The following is a 16,870-nucleotide window of genomic DNA, read 5'->3' as shown; positions in this document are numbered from 1 at the left end:
AGCTTAATATTGCATATGTTGCAGAGTAAAAGTGTTTCCATCTGATTAGGCCTAAATTTTATTGCCAAAAAGCCGTATTTCGTTTTCTGGCATCGACCAGCAACTTCTCATTTTCTTAATTAGAAAAATATTTCTCCACGATAGCGTTAGCCTCGTTGAATTAACTCCAGGACTCGTGTTTGTTTTCTTTTCCTCCGATCTGAACTGTTCAGTTTGTCCTTTTCGGTGTTGTCAGCTCAAAGAAAGTTTCACACAATGTTCTGCTGAGCCTGGTCTGCTTTCTGACTCATTTGGCCAAAATATCTCCAACTCCTTGGTATATCCTGGGGACCAGAGTCCTGCAGTGGCCACTGCCACCCTTTGGTCACCTTCTGTTGGATGGCATTGTGCAAGTAAGAGCTGTAAAGCCTCAATTTCTTCTACCTGTGAAGGTTTTTTCCGTCACTTTTGTGGCTCTTTGCTGCTCTGAAGCGTTGGAGTCACTCACCAACAGCTGTCTTTGTGCAGGGTGTTCCTGCCAGAGTTGGGGCCCAGGGAAGAACTCATGAAGTGTCTTGTTCTCTCTCACCTGAAGCTGCTCATTCAGCATTATTGAAATCACAACTCTGACAAGCTGCACTTTATCAGGAATCATAAAATCTGTATGTATTTCTAACTGTTTCTCACTTTGATAAAGCTTCTATGCAGCTTGTATAGCCTGTACAAAATCTTTATGCATAATGCTTTCCCATAAGGTACAGAAAGTCTACATTTTACTTTAATCTGCTTTAAATTGTTCTTTATAGTGCCTTGCAGGTTTTTGTTTGAGTATTTTTATTTTATGGGGTTTTTTGCTATGTGTTGGAAATTAAGATTTATGATATTTCAGGATTTGCACTGAAAATCTTAATGTTGATACTGGCCAAAGTTAATACTGTTCAAACAATGAGGAAAAAATGAAAAAGGAGAATATGCAAATACATCAGTGAGCTCAGAATTCACAGAAATGATGGCAAAATACAGCTGGAACAGATCAAAAGAATTAATTTAGCTCACCTTCATGCTGCAAGGTAAGACCAACTGTTTCCATTGTATCCCTGACAAGTGTTTGTCCAGCCTGTTCATCAGGGCATCCAATACTGCAGATTTCACAGCCCCTCCCTCCTACTCCTCTGCAAGGAGTGTGTAGAACAGATTTGTTTGTTTTCACGTGTCCAAACCCCTCTGTACTTCCTGGCTTATCACTCCTGACTCTCGTTCTGCTGGTGAACTCCCCAGGCACGCCAAAGTTTCATTTATTTTTCTTAAGAATGTCCTGTTTCTTAACCTGTGTTTATATGAGCCTTAGAAATTGTGGCTCATCCCGGGGAACTTCAGCCCTATGGGTTTCATCTCTGCTTCAAATAAACCCAGAAAACAACAAAAGAAGTCTTTCTAATAAAGGACTTACAGATAGACATGAAAGAAAATTTAATTTTGTATTAGTTCTAAATGCAGAAATAAGCATTTGAGTTTTGTAGCTGGGTGATGTATCAAGTATTCCACAAACAGCAAGAGAAGAGAAGCTGTAGCACCTAAACCTGGTTAGATCATTGGATATAAATCATGTTTGCTGGCCTGTGCCACCCACAGTATTTTTATTTCTGCTGCTATAAGGGCTACAGACTTAAAGCATTTTTCTTGTCATGAAAACGTATCCTTAATGCCAACTATTCAACCCTCTTTCTAATAAAAATGCACTTTCACCCATGCTTCCTTAATTTCAAAGTTTCAATGTAAAGAGAAGCACTAACACTGCTGGCCAACCTTTTGCAGACCTAGAGAAAACTTACAAACCTACAATAACTTTCTGTTAAACTTTCTGTCTGTTTGGTCAGGAAAGTGCTAAAAGAAAAAAATATTTAAATGCTTTTTTTAAATGTTCTAAGGAAATGAGTACAATGTACTTCAAGCTGTCGTTCACTCACAGGATCCACAGTTCAGGGAGTGTTTACCAGTTAAAAGAATGTTACAGAGCCTGTAGTAAAAGCTGTGTGTGGAGAGTTTAGTGCAGCAACACGAGATGATGACATCCACGAGAATAAACACTAACAAACAGTTTTTAAAATCAGAACAACAAAAAAACCCCTCTCTATTGTATATTTTGGGTTTGCTCAGAATCGTGGCCTCTCGAGTTACGAAAGCACAAGTTTTCAGTTTAAGGAAAACTTATCATAGGCTGGATTTTCCCTGGAAGTTGAGTGGAGCCCTGATGTGTTTGAGTGAGGGGTGAGGATGGAAAGGGGTGTAGTTGTTAAATGCCTGAGAAGAGACACCACATAATTCTTCCAGCCCAGGAGAAAGTGCTGTGGTGTGTTACCACAGCTGTATGTGCACACCATCCCTCGAGGAAAAGAGAGGATTTGTGTGCTGGAAACCTTGAGAAACAGCAGGACTGAGCCTTTTCTGCCTCATCCCCTCCCAGTACATCAATAGAGGTTAATGTGAGGATGATACTCTTTTAAATAAGCAATTTTTGCACTTTTTTTTAAGAAACAGCTGGTGATTTAAGCAAAAACCTTCTGTCTTTTGAGTGAGATTTGTTTTCCTGCTTTTGTCTAGAACCAGGGGGCTCCTGTGCTGTATTCCATAGTCACTTGGCCAATTAGTATAGCCCATTATCATGCTTTGATTGTAGTACATTAAGGAACAAGGCAGGGGAGGAAACATATTCTTCAGTCTCTTTGAAGGTGATGCAGTTGGCAAATGATTTTTTTAAAGTGCAAATCAAACCCAATTGCACCTATATATATCTGAGTAGTTCCCGGATGCAAGGGCCAGATGAATTCACTTACACAGCTGTGGGGTGTTTTTTGCAAGTGAATTAAATAAAATCAGTTCTGCAACTACTTACCTGGGACGTCCATTAGAAGCCAGAAAAGTTAGCACTAAAATTTAAGTGGATGGATGTTGATATATCAGCTGTAATCACCTTATTAATAATGTCTATTAGTGACAGAGAAACAGTTTGACTAGAGGGTCGTTTTAATCCAGAATATTTGTTGGTGTGTTAGTAGAGACTGTGATATTAGAGAAGTTTTAGGAAATCTGTTAGATTGATTCTTAAAATACTCCTTTCTATGATGTTTGCTAAAACATTTCAATCCCAATTATGCACCAGCTCTCTTGAAGTGAGTTAGTGATTCCAAAGAAAACAAAGGAAGAAAACTCTATTATGGATTGTTTGCCTTCTGCAGTGTAAAGCATTCTTTAGATGATGGTTTTCCTGCTTGTATTTAGGTAGTTAGCAATAAAGATTTTTAACTTCAGCTTATTTTTTGTTTCCTGGTAAATGTCAGCTACAGCCTTTGACATAAAGCCATTGATCTTTGGGTTTTGTTAAACTTTTGCCCCACTGCAGAGCAGCCCCTCCCTGGCCCTTTTTTACTGCTCTCTGCCTAAGTGGGACAGAAAATCCAGGGTCCTTTCAGGAACTGTAACATGGGAGGGGTGGGTGGGCAGAGTTTTCTCCTTCCTTACTCCCAGGGCAGCAGGGTGGGAGAGCTGTGCTGGGGGAAACCACCCCGAGGGCTTGGCATGGGCTGCCCAGCCACGGACCTCTGTGCTTTTATTGACATGGAAGTGCTTTAAACGAGCACTGGTCCATCCTCAGGCTCCTCAGCAGCAATGCCCTGGCATTGATTGTCCTCCCAGAGCTGGGTCAGGGACTCTGTTCCACACACGAGGTGCCTGGTGCTGCCCCTGGGCTGTCGTGGGAGCTCTGGGACTGCTCAGATCAGGTTTCCAGAGGATCAGTGGAATAAATTCAGAATTTGTTCCTGCAAATGATCTCCCAGTGTCTGCTTGCAATTTGCTGGTTCCACAGAAAATTTTTGGCAGTGAACGTGTTTGCTTGGATTCTCACAATTGTTTTGGTAAGCATATTCTTTCCCTTGACAGGCCCCTCTTGGCAAATATTTTGAATTCCTGTCTTTCTCTTTTTACATTTTAGCTTTTCTCAGGATTTTTAGCTGCAGCTCTCTATTATTTCTAAGGGTGGCTCTACATGTCACTGCATTGTCACTACATGGTGCAGAATTCCTGGGGTTTGTGCAGAATTCCTCTTCCTCCTTCGGGATATTGAGGAGATTGTGGCTAACAGTAATGAGGGAAGAAGTCTGGAAAAAACCTGGAGGGAAATAAGCAAAAGTCAGACTGGTCATCATTAAATGGGAAGCTAAATTTTTGAAGGAACTGAAATTCAAAATTTTCAAAATTATTCTGTTGTAGGTCCCAAGTCAGGATTACAAACAAAATTCATATTTGATTTCAATACTGAGATTTCGTATTACTAAACTTTGGTAACATTGGAACATCCAGGCAGTGTGAATGCCTTGGGGTTCCCAAACTTAATTTTGATCTCTTCAGTCCTTGGACCCTTGAGTTCCCCTCCACTTGCCAGTCGTTTGCAAGGAGCTTGTTACCACCAGAGGCTTTGGAAGTTCAGAACACGTCTGGGAAGCCAGCTGGGGAAATCAGGGCCACAGCTACTGCCAGGTTTGCTGGATTCCAGCTCTATAATACCTATATAAAGTGTCAGTGGAAAACTGTTTCATCCTAAAAGTTATAATGAACCAGTCAAGAGGTTGGTGCAGAAGTTGCCATCAAGCAGCAGAGGAGTAAGAGGGATAATACTCTGGAAGAAATAGAGTTGACATAAGGAACCAGGTGAATAAGGTGAATAAAATATTACTCTAGTTTATTTCACTGAAAATAAAGATCTTGCAGAGAGCTGAAAGCAAGATTTTATCATAGCAGAACAAAATAAATGGAAAATATCAACTAGATCTAGCTGCTATTTTACATGTAAAATGCTGATTACTATTTGTGATATAGTTCAGAGTGTAATTGGGAGATTCATAGGAGTACTTACATGTAATTATTTTTATGTAAAAAAGTAAAATGGCAACTACTTTAAGAAGTCTTTTCCCAGGGGTTTGTTTTTACTGGTTTTGCTGTGCAAGTTTGAGCAAATCAGTGAAATGGTGAATGCCTCAGTTTCCCCTGCTAGACACAGGCACGGTACAATCAATGCCTCAGAGTGCCATGTGATTTAAATCAGTGGTTTTTTTGGAGGTTATGCTTCTTCAGGCTGAACTACAATCTGTTATTTCAGTAAACAGATCTCAGCTTTCCTTCAGAAATTCCTGTTCTGTTTTTCCTGAGCATTCGAATTGTGAACACTTGTTCTGGCTTCGATTCCTCTGCGAGTGTGCAGATTGCTACGAGCACTAATCTCCCTTTTTTATCTGTTTGCTGAAGCACATGGACTCGTTTCCACTTGTTCCTGGCTGGCTGGTGTTAGGACCCAGGGAAGAGACAGCAGCAACGTGATATATAAATAGAGAACCAGAATGGGACAAAGTTTGAGGAGAAAGCATGACATCACTCAGCCTTGCTCTCCACCCAAAAAGATCTGGGATGGAGGTGCAAACGTGAGCTGGACAAGAGAGGAGTTTGCAGCTCTTTTCAGCTCAGTTTCTGAGGGAAGAGGGAGAGTTTTCCGCCCGATGTGCTATAAGGAAGTGCATTTTCTTGCGAGCAAAACTACGACCGGCTTCGGGTCTCTGACAACGTGAAAGTAATTGCAAGGAAAAGGCAACCGTAGGAAGAAAGTTGAAAACAAGATCTTTTCTTTTTTGGCACAGATTGTGACAGAAATATTTGACTCCTTTCCACAGAACGGCACAACTTTCGGATTTGATGCACATTTCTTTTAATTTTCCTCCCATCATGGGGATTTATTTGGAGTTAAATGAAGATATCAAAGTGTGAAGCAGGAAAATACTACTTAAAGGGTCTGGAAGGATATTTCGCCATCACTGAAGGAACAGACTTTTTGAACCTGCATGGAAAATGACCTTTTTAATACCAAAAGCAGCAAAGGAAAACTTATGATTGAAATCTTACAGGAGTTTGATTTCAGTTGTACTTTTAACCTGAAATAGACCATGGAAAGTTTATTGTCCCTGCTCTGTTGTCATTATTCTCTGCTGATTTTATTGCAGCAAAAATACCAGGTAATGTTCTGAATGTGGTCAGTATTGAGATATACTTGGATTCCTCTTAGCAAGTTTTGCCTCACCATGTCTCATTATGTAATATTTTATGTGCAGGTGTATGGAAACTATTCCCAGCTCCCCAAACACCCAGGTAAGGAATGCTCTATTTACATTTTATGACAATGTGCTTAAATATTGGTTTGCTTTTTTGCTTTGTATTTTTTATTCTCTTAGTACCTCCAAAGAAACTGTGATCCTACATTTGAATGTCAGCTCTGTATTAAAAATGTAATAGTCTAAAGTATCAGCCTGTCCCAGTCATCTTAAATTCAGTAACCTACCTGCTGAATATTCTGCATAGAAATATATTTGCAAAAAAATAGCTTGTATTTGCTATGTGGAAAAATCCTATATACACTTATTAATTTTTTTGAGTGTGTTTCTCTGAATCAGACCTCCACACAGACCGTTTTCCTTTTTTTTCCTCAATGTCCAGCATTTTCAATTCAATGATTTACTGTTAGATATGTCAGCTTGTATAATTTGCAGTACTTTGGCATGGCTTCAAGTCATCTACCCTCCTCCCAGCCTCCACTCTTCAGTTTAAATCAGTCACAGGGCGTTTTAAGGATCTCTCATCTGTTTTCAATGTAGAAAAAACTTACTCGAAGCTTATTCGGGGTCTGTGTGTGTAACTGCAGAATTCTTCTGTTTATATAAATAGTTTAACCTCAAGCCTCATGGTGGTGTACAAGCACAATTTTACTGCTTTACCAATTCATGTATTGCTTTGTGCTTTTTAGTTTTAACCATATGTAATTATTTTCAAGTCAAACACGGAGATCCGTGGCAGTGCCGTGTTGGCTGCCAGTGCAGCAGCTTCAGCCTGATTAGTTTCTTTTGTCCCACCTTTGCTCAAAAACAAGAAATACAATCCCATTCCCTGTGGGTGAGGATCACTGGCTTCTGGCTGGTGGAACAACAGGAGGGAAAAAGCCTCCTGCAATGAGGGGGGCAAGTTACCCAGCCCTGATTTTGGAGTAGAGTCTGTGTATGAAGCACAGCTGCAAGAGATGCTTTCTGGCTTTGAACCAGGCTGCAAAAAAGTCCTGTGATTTTGTTCTAGTCAGTGTAGTTATCTATGGAAAGGATATTGCATTCAAAGCAACAGGTATTTGTTTCCAGAGGTCTTTTGGTTGAAAGTGAGGGAACAGCACAGCTTTGTGGAGTTCAGGACTGGGAGCTGGGAAAGCCACCAACATGCAGCGTGGCTCTGGGCAGTTTTCTTTGCAGTGTATCTGTTTCCCCCCCCCCCCCCCCCATTTTTTTTTTGGTCTGTTTTCACAGCTTTTAAATGTAAGCTCTCTAAAATATTGCTACTTCTTTTGAGTTTGATGCCAGCCATGGCAATGCCTTTGTTGTGATGCTGCTGCTACTAAAATGCTTGTGCCGTGTTGTGACACATTTTTTGGCATCAGACAATTTTCTCCCAGGAGCTTCCTTTTCTCTTTTTCTTTCTTTTTCTAATTATTTTTTTCTACCACCTCTCTTAAATCCTTTTTTGTCCCCTAATACAAAAAAGGGAGATGTTAATGGGAGCAAGAAATGTTTGCATATAAGCACACTGAACCAGCAGGTGTGGTCTGTACCCTGCAAATGGAGCTGGGAGTTTGGTGAAAGTCAGATGGAGGTATGTTAGTTCAGGTAGTCTATGTGGGTGCTCTTACTGCCACAGAAATTTATACTTTTCATTTCTTTTGCAGCAGCCAGAATATGTTCTTTGAAGATAGAAATGCAAAAGGTCTCGTTCCTATATCCCGTTCTCTCAGTCTGCCTTTCCATGCTCAGCTTAGTTGAGTTTGGGTTGCTTGGAATTTCAGATTGGATTTTGTATGTGCTTATTCTGTGTCACTATTCTCTTATGCTGGCAGCACCTTTGTCCTTTCATTAGCAGTTTTGCTTTTTAATTTCCTAATAGTCAAAGGAAATGTGTAACCACAGAAACTTATCAATTCTCCTAAAGATATCCCCATCTTACCTATTGATGCTCCTGCTCCCTCTCCGTGGGAAAACCTCTGTACAACTGCAAACACGTAGTTAGGTGGGCTAAAAGCAGATCCTGGTCAATCATGAGTCTTTTGTTAGATATCTTTGGTAGAGTTGACTTTGGAAGCAAGTCTGAGTAGTTTGTGTATCCTCACAAGATGCAGAATTTCTTTTAGTTCTGTTTCCTCAGATCTGCAATTCCTTGCTGTGATGTTTAGCAATTCTATCAACTTTGCATGCATAATAAAAAAATAAATCCTAGGATCCCACCTGTGTCACACTTCAGACACTAAACCATGAGGGTGGAGGCCATCAAACTGCTCTCCATTGGGTGCATTTGGCAGTTTAAGGATGCAAATACAATTTTTGCACCTTCATATCCGTGATAAAGAAATCCTGTTTGTGTCCAGGACATTAAAATGATAGAATAATTATCAAGTAGGCAAGCTGTTTTGATCTCAAGAGTGAAGAAAGGTGTGGGATAGTCTGAAAATGTCAAAGGGCGCTGCCTGTGACTTGTTTTAATTTGCACATCAGGTGTGGGAAGCTTTTTCTTTGGTGTATGACAGCTGAAGTGGGTTTTAACAAACTTACCTCTATCAGCTTCACACCTCAGGTTCTTGAAAGATTACTTGGGATCGAAAAATGATTGTAGGTCAGAGAATTACAGATATGGTGTAATATAAATATTTGCTCTCTTTGCCCCTCTCATTCTTTGTGTTCCCCCCCTGCACCCCAAAGAAAAGATTAACTCAAAGCAGTTGGGTGATGTGGCATCATGGTGAACAAAACACATCATTCTCATTTGCATTCACAGTAACATTTCTGTGTATCTGTATCAACCTTCTAAAACTTTCTCAGACATGGGAGATTATGAATTTATTTCAGCACAGCTGGTTGAATCGATTGTTTTGAGAATAAAGGGTTTCTTGCAGCTAACGAGGTAACAAGAAATTACAGCTCATGTTTTCCTACATTGTTAGGGCTCTACTCTTAAAATAGAACTGTTATCTTAACGAAAAATTTGGTTGTTTTGGGCAGCCTGCTTCTGACTAAGTTTAAGTCATCACATCTAAAATCTGTTCAACCTCTGGTCAGCCAGAGTGTGCAGATAAAAGTGCCAGTGGAAAACAGCAGATATTTTGCCTTTGTCATCTTGTCCACCTGTTGCTAAAGAGGACATTTAGGAAAACAAAATGTTCTCATCAGGCCACAAAGAGCTGTTCTGATTTTGGTGCAGTGGGGAAGGTTCTGAAGGAATAGCTGATGATGCCATGTGGGGAGGAGTGAGTGCTCTTCCATATGGTGCTTAATATTCTGGAAGCTCTTCTCTCAAGGAAAATCAAATTCCTTCTGTTAAAGGAAGTTCTGCTGTACTGCTGCTGAGGTGAGAGCTGTCTGGAGGCATCAGGAAGGCTGCACTCTGCTGTAACTCTGTTGTGCAGACACCTCTGCTCTCATCCATGGTCCTGCTCCTTCCTGGTGTCTCCCCACAGACAACCAAGGGTGAAAAAGTGCTTGGATTAATATAAACTCAAGGTGTGGCACTGATTTTCCAGTGGATTTTGATGAGAGGATAAGATGCCTGGGAACTCTGTAGCATCTCCTACTCCCTGGAACTGCAGAGAGCTGAGTTACCTCTGGAGAAGGCAGGAGCAGGAGTAGTTTGCTATAGAGACAGTGCTTTGTACTACCCACCATGTGCTTGAAATCTCAGTAAAATCTAGAAATTACTCTTGGCTGACTCCTCAGCTGTTCCTTCAATGAATGCTGTTGGATACAAGCAGAGATTTGGTCAGAGATTGTTACACATTTTAAATACAACTAAAATAAAAAACAGTTGAGTTTTAAAAGCAGATTTTCTGCAGTGGTTAATCAGATGGCTTTTATCTACTCCTCTGTGTTGATTTATGATCTCACTTATGTGCCACACTGGGTGTACAGAAAATATTTTCATTTACTTAACCAATTGACCTCCTTTATTGTTATTTTTGGTTGCACTCCTTGTTGGTCTTGTCTTTAATAATCTTCTCAACTGTGTTTCTTGCAAGGGTTCAAAGTTCTCGCATCAGCTTCCCATTACTGGCCATTGGAAGACGTGGATGGAATTAATGAGTTTCGGGATGCAAATGGAGGTAGACAAAGGATTCACTGACAATGGCAATAACATAAGTATTTGTGGCAGTCTGTAAGTAAAAGAGGAGCAGGAGAAAAGAAAGGGTTCAGCTTTTGTGCCACAGCAGTTGAGTTTTTATTTTTTTTTCTCAGTTAGTGTTTTTGCAGTGCTCTGATGTCCAAATGATATCTTATTTGTGAGCTGATTTTTATAGAGTATTCTCAGAGGTTTTATGGGCTGTCTGTGCATTTTTAAGGTTATAAAGAGAAAAGGTTTATGATCCAAAGAGTCGTTGAAATCACATTGTTATTAGTTGGTTTGGTGCATGTATTGCATGCACTAAAACACTCAGTGACTGAGATCTTGGGCTATACCAGCAGTGCAGGTGTCTCCTTTTTGATTTTGGAAGGAGTTAAATGCCCAAGTTCCTCATGCACTTTTAAAAATTGCCTGTAGAATCTGTAAAAAGAGAAGTGTAATTTCTTATCTGGATACTTCTTACTCATTTTTATCTGCTTTTGGGTATTTCCTTAAAAACAGTATTGCAGCATTAGATCATATTAATTTGTTTTTTTTTTCCAATAAGGTAAAATCAAGAGAGATTTTAAGGCAAAACTCACTGATTTAAAGGGTCTGTTGTGAGGACTGCAGGATCCCAGAGGGAATGGTATTTAGGGGCAGTCTGATTGGATTCAGCAGTTCTCTGGATCTGATGTTTCACATCAGGACTGAAAAGGGGGTGTGGGGCTTTCCAGGGATGTGGAGGTGATGTCGTTAATGGGGCTCCAGCAGAACCACTCTGGTCCCTCAGGAATTTTCACATGAACTCTTTTCTCTCCTCTGACGCTTCCAAGCTGTGCTGGTTGTGCATTCCCCAGGATTCCTCACTCCAGGACTGCCCACCCTGGCAGCTGAGCTGAGCTGTTTTGTGCCAGTGCAAGGAAGGGGCTCTTGTGACTTTAATATCTTTATCCAGAAAGAACCACTGCAGAAGATTAAATCAGGAGTTAGAGACCTTTACAACCTTACGTGAAAAATGTTACCAGAAGTGCAAAGTTATTGCTGTTTATTACACAAAAATGGCAATATCAATCTCTGGTCCTAAGTCTGAAAAAGATCCATAAATAACTAAACTCTTTTATTGCAGAGGTGTTCAAGTATTTTAAGCTTAAACTTTGACCTGTCTTTCCACAAAATTTCTGAAAGGAATGGAATTGTCTGACCAGAAATATATCTGGGCAATACTCTGCTTCCATTAGGAGCTGATGGCAGCATTCCTATTGACTTCAATAGAATAATAATTTGCATTACAAAAAGTTACCATGTGAGTTCTCTAACAGTGTGTTAAAGTCATTTTCTGACACTGGACTTCATGTAGTCTCAAAAAAGGTAAAGTGTTGCATATCAAGCACTGTTTTGGCAATCATGTTACAACAAAGTTGTTTGGAAAGTGCTTGAAAATGATAAATATAGAACAGAGCTCTTGGAAAAATGACAATTAATGTCAGATTGTTTTTCAAGTTTTGTTAAATGACATTATTTCAGCAGAATTCAGAAATCTTTTTAGTAGTATCTCGGCAGAGATAAAGCAGAACAGATGAAGTTCCTGATCCTACAAACCTTCACTTACAGGAATGGGACTGGCTCACAAGAGCGATCTCTTTTGACTCCTATTATGACATGGTGTTAAAAAACTTCATAAATGAGCCAGCTGCATGACTCTGCTGAAGAGATCTGGAGGACTTTGTCATACCATTATTTGCAGAGGGTGCCAGGAGCCGAGTCTTTATCTCTGCAGAGCAACTCTGACAATGATGAGTTCTTTCCTTAATTTTGTAGTGGATAGCTCAAATTATTCTCAGCTGCTCGTATTCTGTCTGATAAGACACAGATATCATCTCAACTGCCTCCAGCAGAGCTTTTATGTATCTGCCTGATATTTGACTTTGATGTGCAAGAAAAGTTTTCTTTATTGTTGTAATCTACTGCAGGTGACAATTTGCTTGTTTTTGATACCATTCTGATGACACAACTCTTCTGTTTATTGCTGGAGTCTTTCTTGTTTTTCCACTCGTCATATCATGCAGTTATTTTCATTCCATGTTTCTCCTCTTGAATCCTTGAAGCATCATAATCTGTCCGTCACGTTAATCCATTTTATTTGTTGAAGTCATTGTGCACGAAACCAGATTTATATCTCTCAATGCATTTGTGTTGTGAGAGCGTGGCAGCAAATTAATTTTTGGTTATCTCAGCAGTGGAAGCAATTGAAGGGAAACAATCAACTCAAAATATAGCAAATAATAAAAAAAAAAGTGGCCGTATTCAGGTTTTCCATCTGACCCCTGGTTTTCCATGCATTTTTATCTTGAGGGTTTTGTGTATATTTTTCTTTTTTTTTTTGTTTTTAAGAGCGTTTGTCTTTTTGTTCTCTGAGCTCGGAGGGTCTAAATCCGAAATCAATGTCTCTCCCTTTACCTTCATGGGTTTTCCATCAAGTTTTATTTGCCTGCCCAGGGTAAAAAATTACAGTGTGACAGATACTGTTAAATTATCAACATCAGAAAAAAATTAGAGAATAAAATTTTATTGTCAGATATAAAAAAGTTGGGACTTTTCTTATGTTTAGATGGAATTTTTTGTATTTTATTTTGTGCCCATTGCCTCTTATCTGTTCGGTGGGTACAAATAAGGAGAGTCTGGCACTATTTTTACATCTCCCATGGAGTGTTTTCACACATTGAGAAGATCCCTGAGCCCTCAGATCTCCAGGCTGAGCAGTTCCCAGCATTCTCAGCCTTCCACTGGACTCGCTCCAGTACGTCCACGTCTTATACTGGGGAACCCACAACTGGACATGGGATAGAATTGCCCATAACTTTTGCACCAGTATAATGATTTTTATTATACATGCAGAGTTCTTCACCAGCAGGAATATATTTCAGAGCCCTTCACCTGCCATTGCATTTTTTATATTTTTTTCTCAGTAACTGTGAAGAAAATATTGTTTTAGTGACACTGGATTTACTTCTCTCATGCAGATCCCAGGGAGAAGTTGTGGGATCATTTTAAAGGCCACTGCTCAACATCTGTCCTTTGTGCTGAGTTGAGAGATATGAACTGGTCAATTCATTACTGATTGTGTTGATTCATTGTTTTGCTTATTTGCTTGTTTTCTTTTGTTGTTCCACCCAGCTCTAAGAATCCACAACTTCACTGTGCTTCCTTCCCATAACTCTACCTTTGTATATACCAATGACTCTGCCTACTCTAACTTCTCTGCAACTGTAGGTGAGGATTTACATAATTTTTTTTTGTTTGTTCTGCATTTGTCAAGCTTGGATGGTTCTTGTAACGTTGGATTCAAAATTAACTGAGTTTTGGTTCAAGTTGGTCGTGTGGTTTATGCTCACACTGTCACACATACTTGGAAAAGCACTCCTGCAATGTTCCCTGGGTTACTCTCAATTATTAGGAGAGGAGGATGTGCCTTAGTGGTCCTCCAGAATCTAAAAAATTTCTGTTAGTCTTATTTAAAACAGAGATGATGTTTCGGAGGAACATATAAGAATAAATAGGTTGATTATTTTTTTTTCTTGTTTTCAAGGCTAAACCTCCATTTTTAATTGTTTCATAGTATTTTTTAAAGGACATGTTTAGAAAGACAGATGCAAACAAATTTGCAAAGCCTGGAAGTAAGATCTTGTCAACCACAACAACTTTGATATACGTGATGTTTTTAAAAAAAAAACTAGGGAAGCAAAAATCTGCATACATATGTCCATTTATTGATTGCATTTTTCTTTAACATCAACACACTGGGAGATAAAAGGAAGAACAGAAAATCACAACTCACCAGGCAGAAACCTGACAGACTGTTACATTTACAGCAGCATGATATTAAAGTCACTTAATTTAAGTCACTAACATTTATACTGTGTGGGTGCAACTGAAATACGACCTCTTGTCCACTTTATGCTTAGGTATTAATTCCCATCAAGTTGCTGGAAAATCTGACCTAAGCAGAAGGATGGAAATGGTGAAACTGTCATTTGGGCTGCTCAGATACTGAGATTTTTATATTGGAGTACTAAACCCACTATTTTTTTACTCTCTAACAGTAAAAGTATGCTGGCAAATGTGAACTCTATTAATAATGAACTTCACATGACCCTAATTCCTTTCAGTCCTTTCTTATCTGCTTTATAGACCATTTGCATAGTTCTCACATAATAAAATATGTTCAATATGAACATTATAAAGAGTGACATCAGTGGCAAAGGAGATGCTATGGAAACAGAAATGCATTACCTTATGGGATTTATTCTGGCTGGATTAACTTCTAATTCAAGTGCCTCAGGAAGAACTTAGAAATGCTTGCTTTGCTCCATAGTGCACACTCACAGTTTGAAAAGAAACTAAAATTTATCTGTCAATTAGAACCAGGACTTGGTGATTTCTTCCTCAGATGAAGGGGAAGATACCCGAAAACTGATAATTAAATACTGAAATAAGAGAATATTTCAGCCTGCATTCAGTGAGGGCTATGCCAGGCTGCTGCTGTGTCCTTGAGGGGTGTTATCCTGCACTGGGACTGCTGCCCTCCTACCTGGAGGTTGTCTGGAGTTTGGAAAGGAGATGTTGTGTTGCCCATGTCCCTGTTTCATAAAGGAGGGCACAGGCTGGGAGCAGTGACAGCAGTTTGATGGTTGTCACTCGAGATAGATAGTCTGTCCCCAGCATTGAGCTTTGCCATGGTTTCTGCTCTGCAAAAGGTTCTGTTGAGTCAGGTGGATATATAGGGATAAATACCCAGAGAAAGCCCTCATGTCCCACCCTTCATGTGTTTTAGACCATTTGTGTGCCTCCCTCATCTCCTCTTAGGATCTCATGAGATTCCCAAATGCCAGGCAGCTCCTGGCTGGCAATTCCTGCACCTCGGAGCAGGGCAATGTGTTCTCACTGCTGGAGTTCCCTGGGAGCAGCTCTGCTCCTCACACCTTTCCAGAAGGAATTACAAAAGAAGGGTCTTAAAGTCAAGGTTCTGAACGTTCCCAGTCCTTGCAGGAATGTGATCCCGAACAGTGGAGTGAACAGAAATCCCACACAGTGTCATCCTGTCTGCTCAGAAATAGACAGTTTAATATTCTGTGGAATTTGGGCACCTTGACCCAGCAGAATGTTTAGTTGTGATTTCCCTTTGTCTTCTTTGCTCAAACCAGTCCCTCTTTTTATTCTGGGACAATGGAGATGAACTTCCCATAATCGTCTGGAGCTGCACTCTCAGACCTTTGTGAGGTTTCCTATAGTAAATAAGTGTTTTAGTTTTAATAAGGTTCATCTGGTAGGAGATGAATCAACAGTGATTTTTTTTAGAAGGGAGACAAGAAAATTGCAAAAAAATAGCCATGATCCACGTTAGACAAAGGACAAGGATGCCACACCAAAGGATGTCTGAAAAGGAGATATATTTTTGTCTTTTTAGTGTAGCTTCTCAAGTTGATTTTGTTTCATTACTTTTTTAATAAAAAATGAGTTTTGATCAAAACCTTTCTTTTTCTAAAAATGAAAAAAAAAGAAAACTTATTCTGTGCCAGTTTTGATTAATTAAAGAATTTCTTCACTAACTCAGCCTAACAGTAAGACACCTCTAGGATGTGTCTGGTATTCAGAACTCTGGAAAGCGTAAGGTTTGTTCAGATTACTTTAAAATAATAATTTTTGAGTGTATGGGTTCTGTTAAACAGTCTTAGTTAATCACAGAGTGACAGATATAATATTTACGAATTTGAAAGAGATATCTGTATGTTTCCTTAAAAATACAACAGCAAACCACCAACACACTCAAACAAACAAAAACACCTAAAAGAAAAACAAACACACAAAAGCAACAAAAGCAAACATATGGTCGGAACAAGATAAACATCTGAGGTGTAAGAGCCTGTTAAAATCACATTTCCAGGAAGTTTTGATGTAAATGCTAAACTATATTTTGCTTTTCCTTTAGATATTGTAGAAGGAATGGTGAACAAAGGAATTTACGTCACTGAAAAGAAAGGAGTTACCTTTCTCTTCTTCGGAAGCTACCAAAATTCTTGCATTAGTAATCCAGAAGTTTGTGGACCTGAAGGTGAGAAAATTTATTAATTATTTTTTACATTTCTTTGGCTGTCAAATTATGTAATTCACTACTCATTGTTTCTTTCCTCACCGGAATGAAATCTAAAAATCGAACTTGACACTTTTTTGACTTTTAAAACAATTGAGTGTTGATTGCTGAAAATTTAGTCTTTTCTAACTGCAGTTTAAATTAGAACTGGTCACCAACTACTCAGAGTAATTACAGTGTAATTAATTCAAACAAAGCCAGAAATAAACCTACAGAGTCCAAAATCTTACCAGTGGCAACAAAGTTAATTAATGCCCACAAGAACAGCAGTTTGACAAGCAAAGAGGTTGTAACACGGACTTCAAATTTAGGAGACAGATTCAGTGTGGCCTCTCAGCAGGAATGGGTTTGGGTTTTTCACATTTATCTCCAGAGATAACAAAATTTGCTGGTCTCTGGTGTTATGGAATTCATTTGTCCTCACAGACACTTATATCTCTTCGTTCTGTTTCTGTTCCCTTTTTCTTGGGTTAGGGCACCAAATGACAGGTGGAATGGGAAGGGCACAGGTTTGACAAC

General features: G+C 39.4%; 1 protein-coding gene across 1 annotated transcript in view; it reads left to right on the top strand.

Moving 5' to 3' along the window:
* The first annotated feature begins 5,393 nt into the window (after positions 1-5,393).
* The window catches only part of ADGRD1 (adhesion G protein-coupled receptor D1), a 140,505-nt gene continuing 129,028 nt past the window's right edge, over positions 5,394-16,870 (top strand). The window contains exons 1-4 of the mRNA XM_027652149.1: positions 5,394-6,038; positions 6,135-6,171; positions 10,118-10,201; positions 16,190-16,312. Coding sequence (XP_027507950.1) covers positions 5,970-6,038; positions 6,135-6,171; positions 10,118-10,201; positions 16,190-16,312 — 313 coding nt within the window. The 5' untranslated portion in view covers positions 5,394-5,969. The remainder of the gene's footprint in view (positions 6,039-6,134; positions 6,172-10,117; positions 10,202-16,189; positions 16,313-16,870) is intronic.

The sequence above is a fragment of the Corapipo altera genome, unplaced genomic scaffold (assembly GCF_003945725.1).
Source record: "Corapipo altera isolate COAL_440 unplaced genomic scaffold, ASM394572v1 67, whole genome shotgun sequence".
NCBI classification, from domain to species: Eukaryota; Metazoa; Chordata; class Aves; order Passeriformes; family Pipridae; genus Corapipo; species Corapipo altera.
This window is presented reverse-complemented; position numbering and strand designations above follow the sequence as displayed.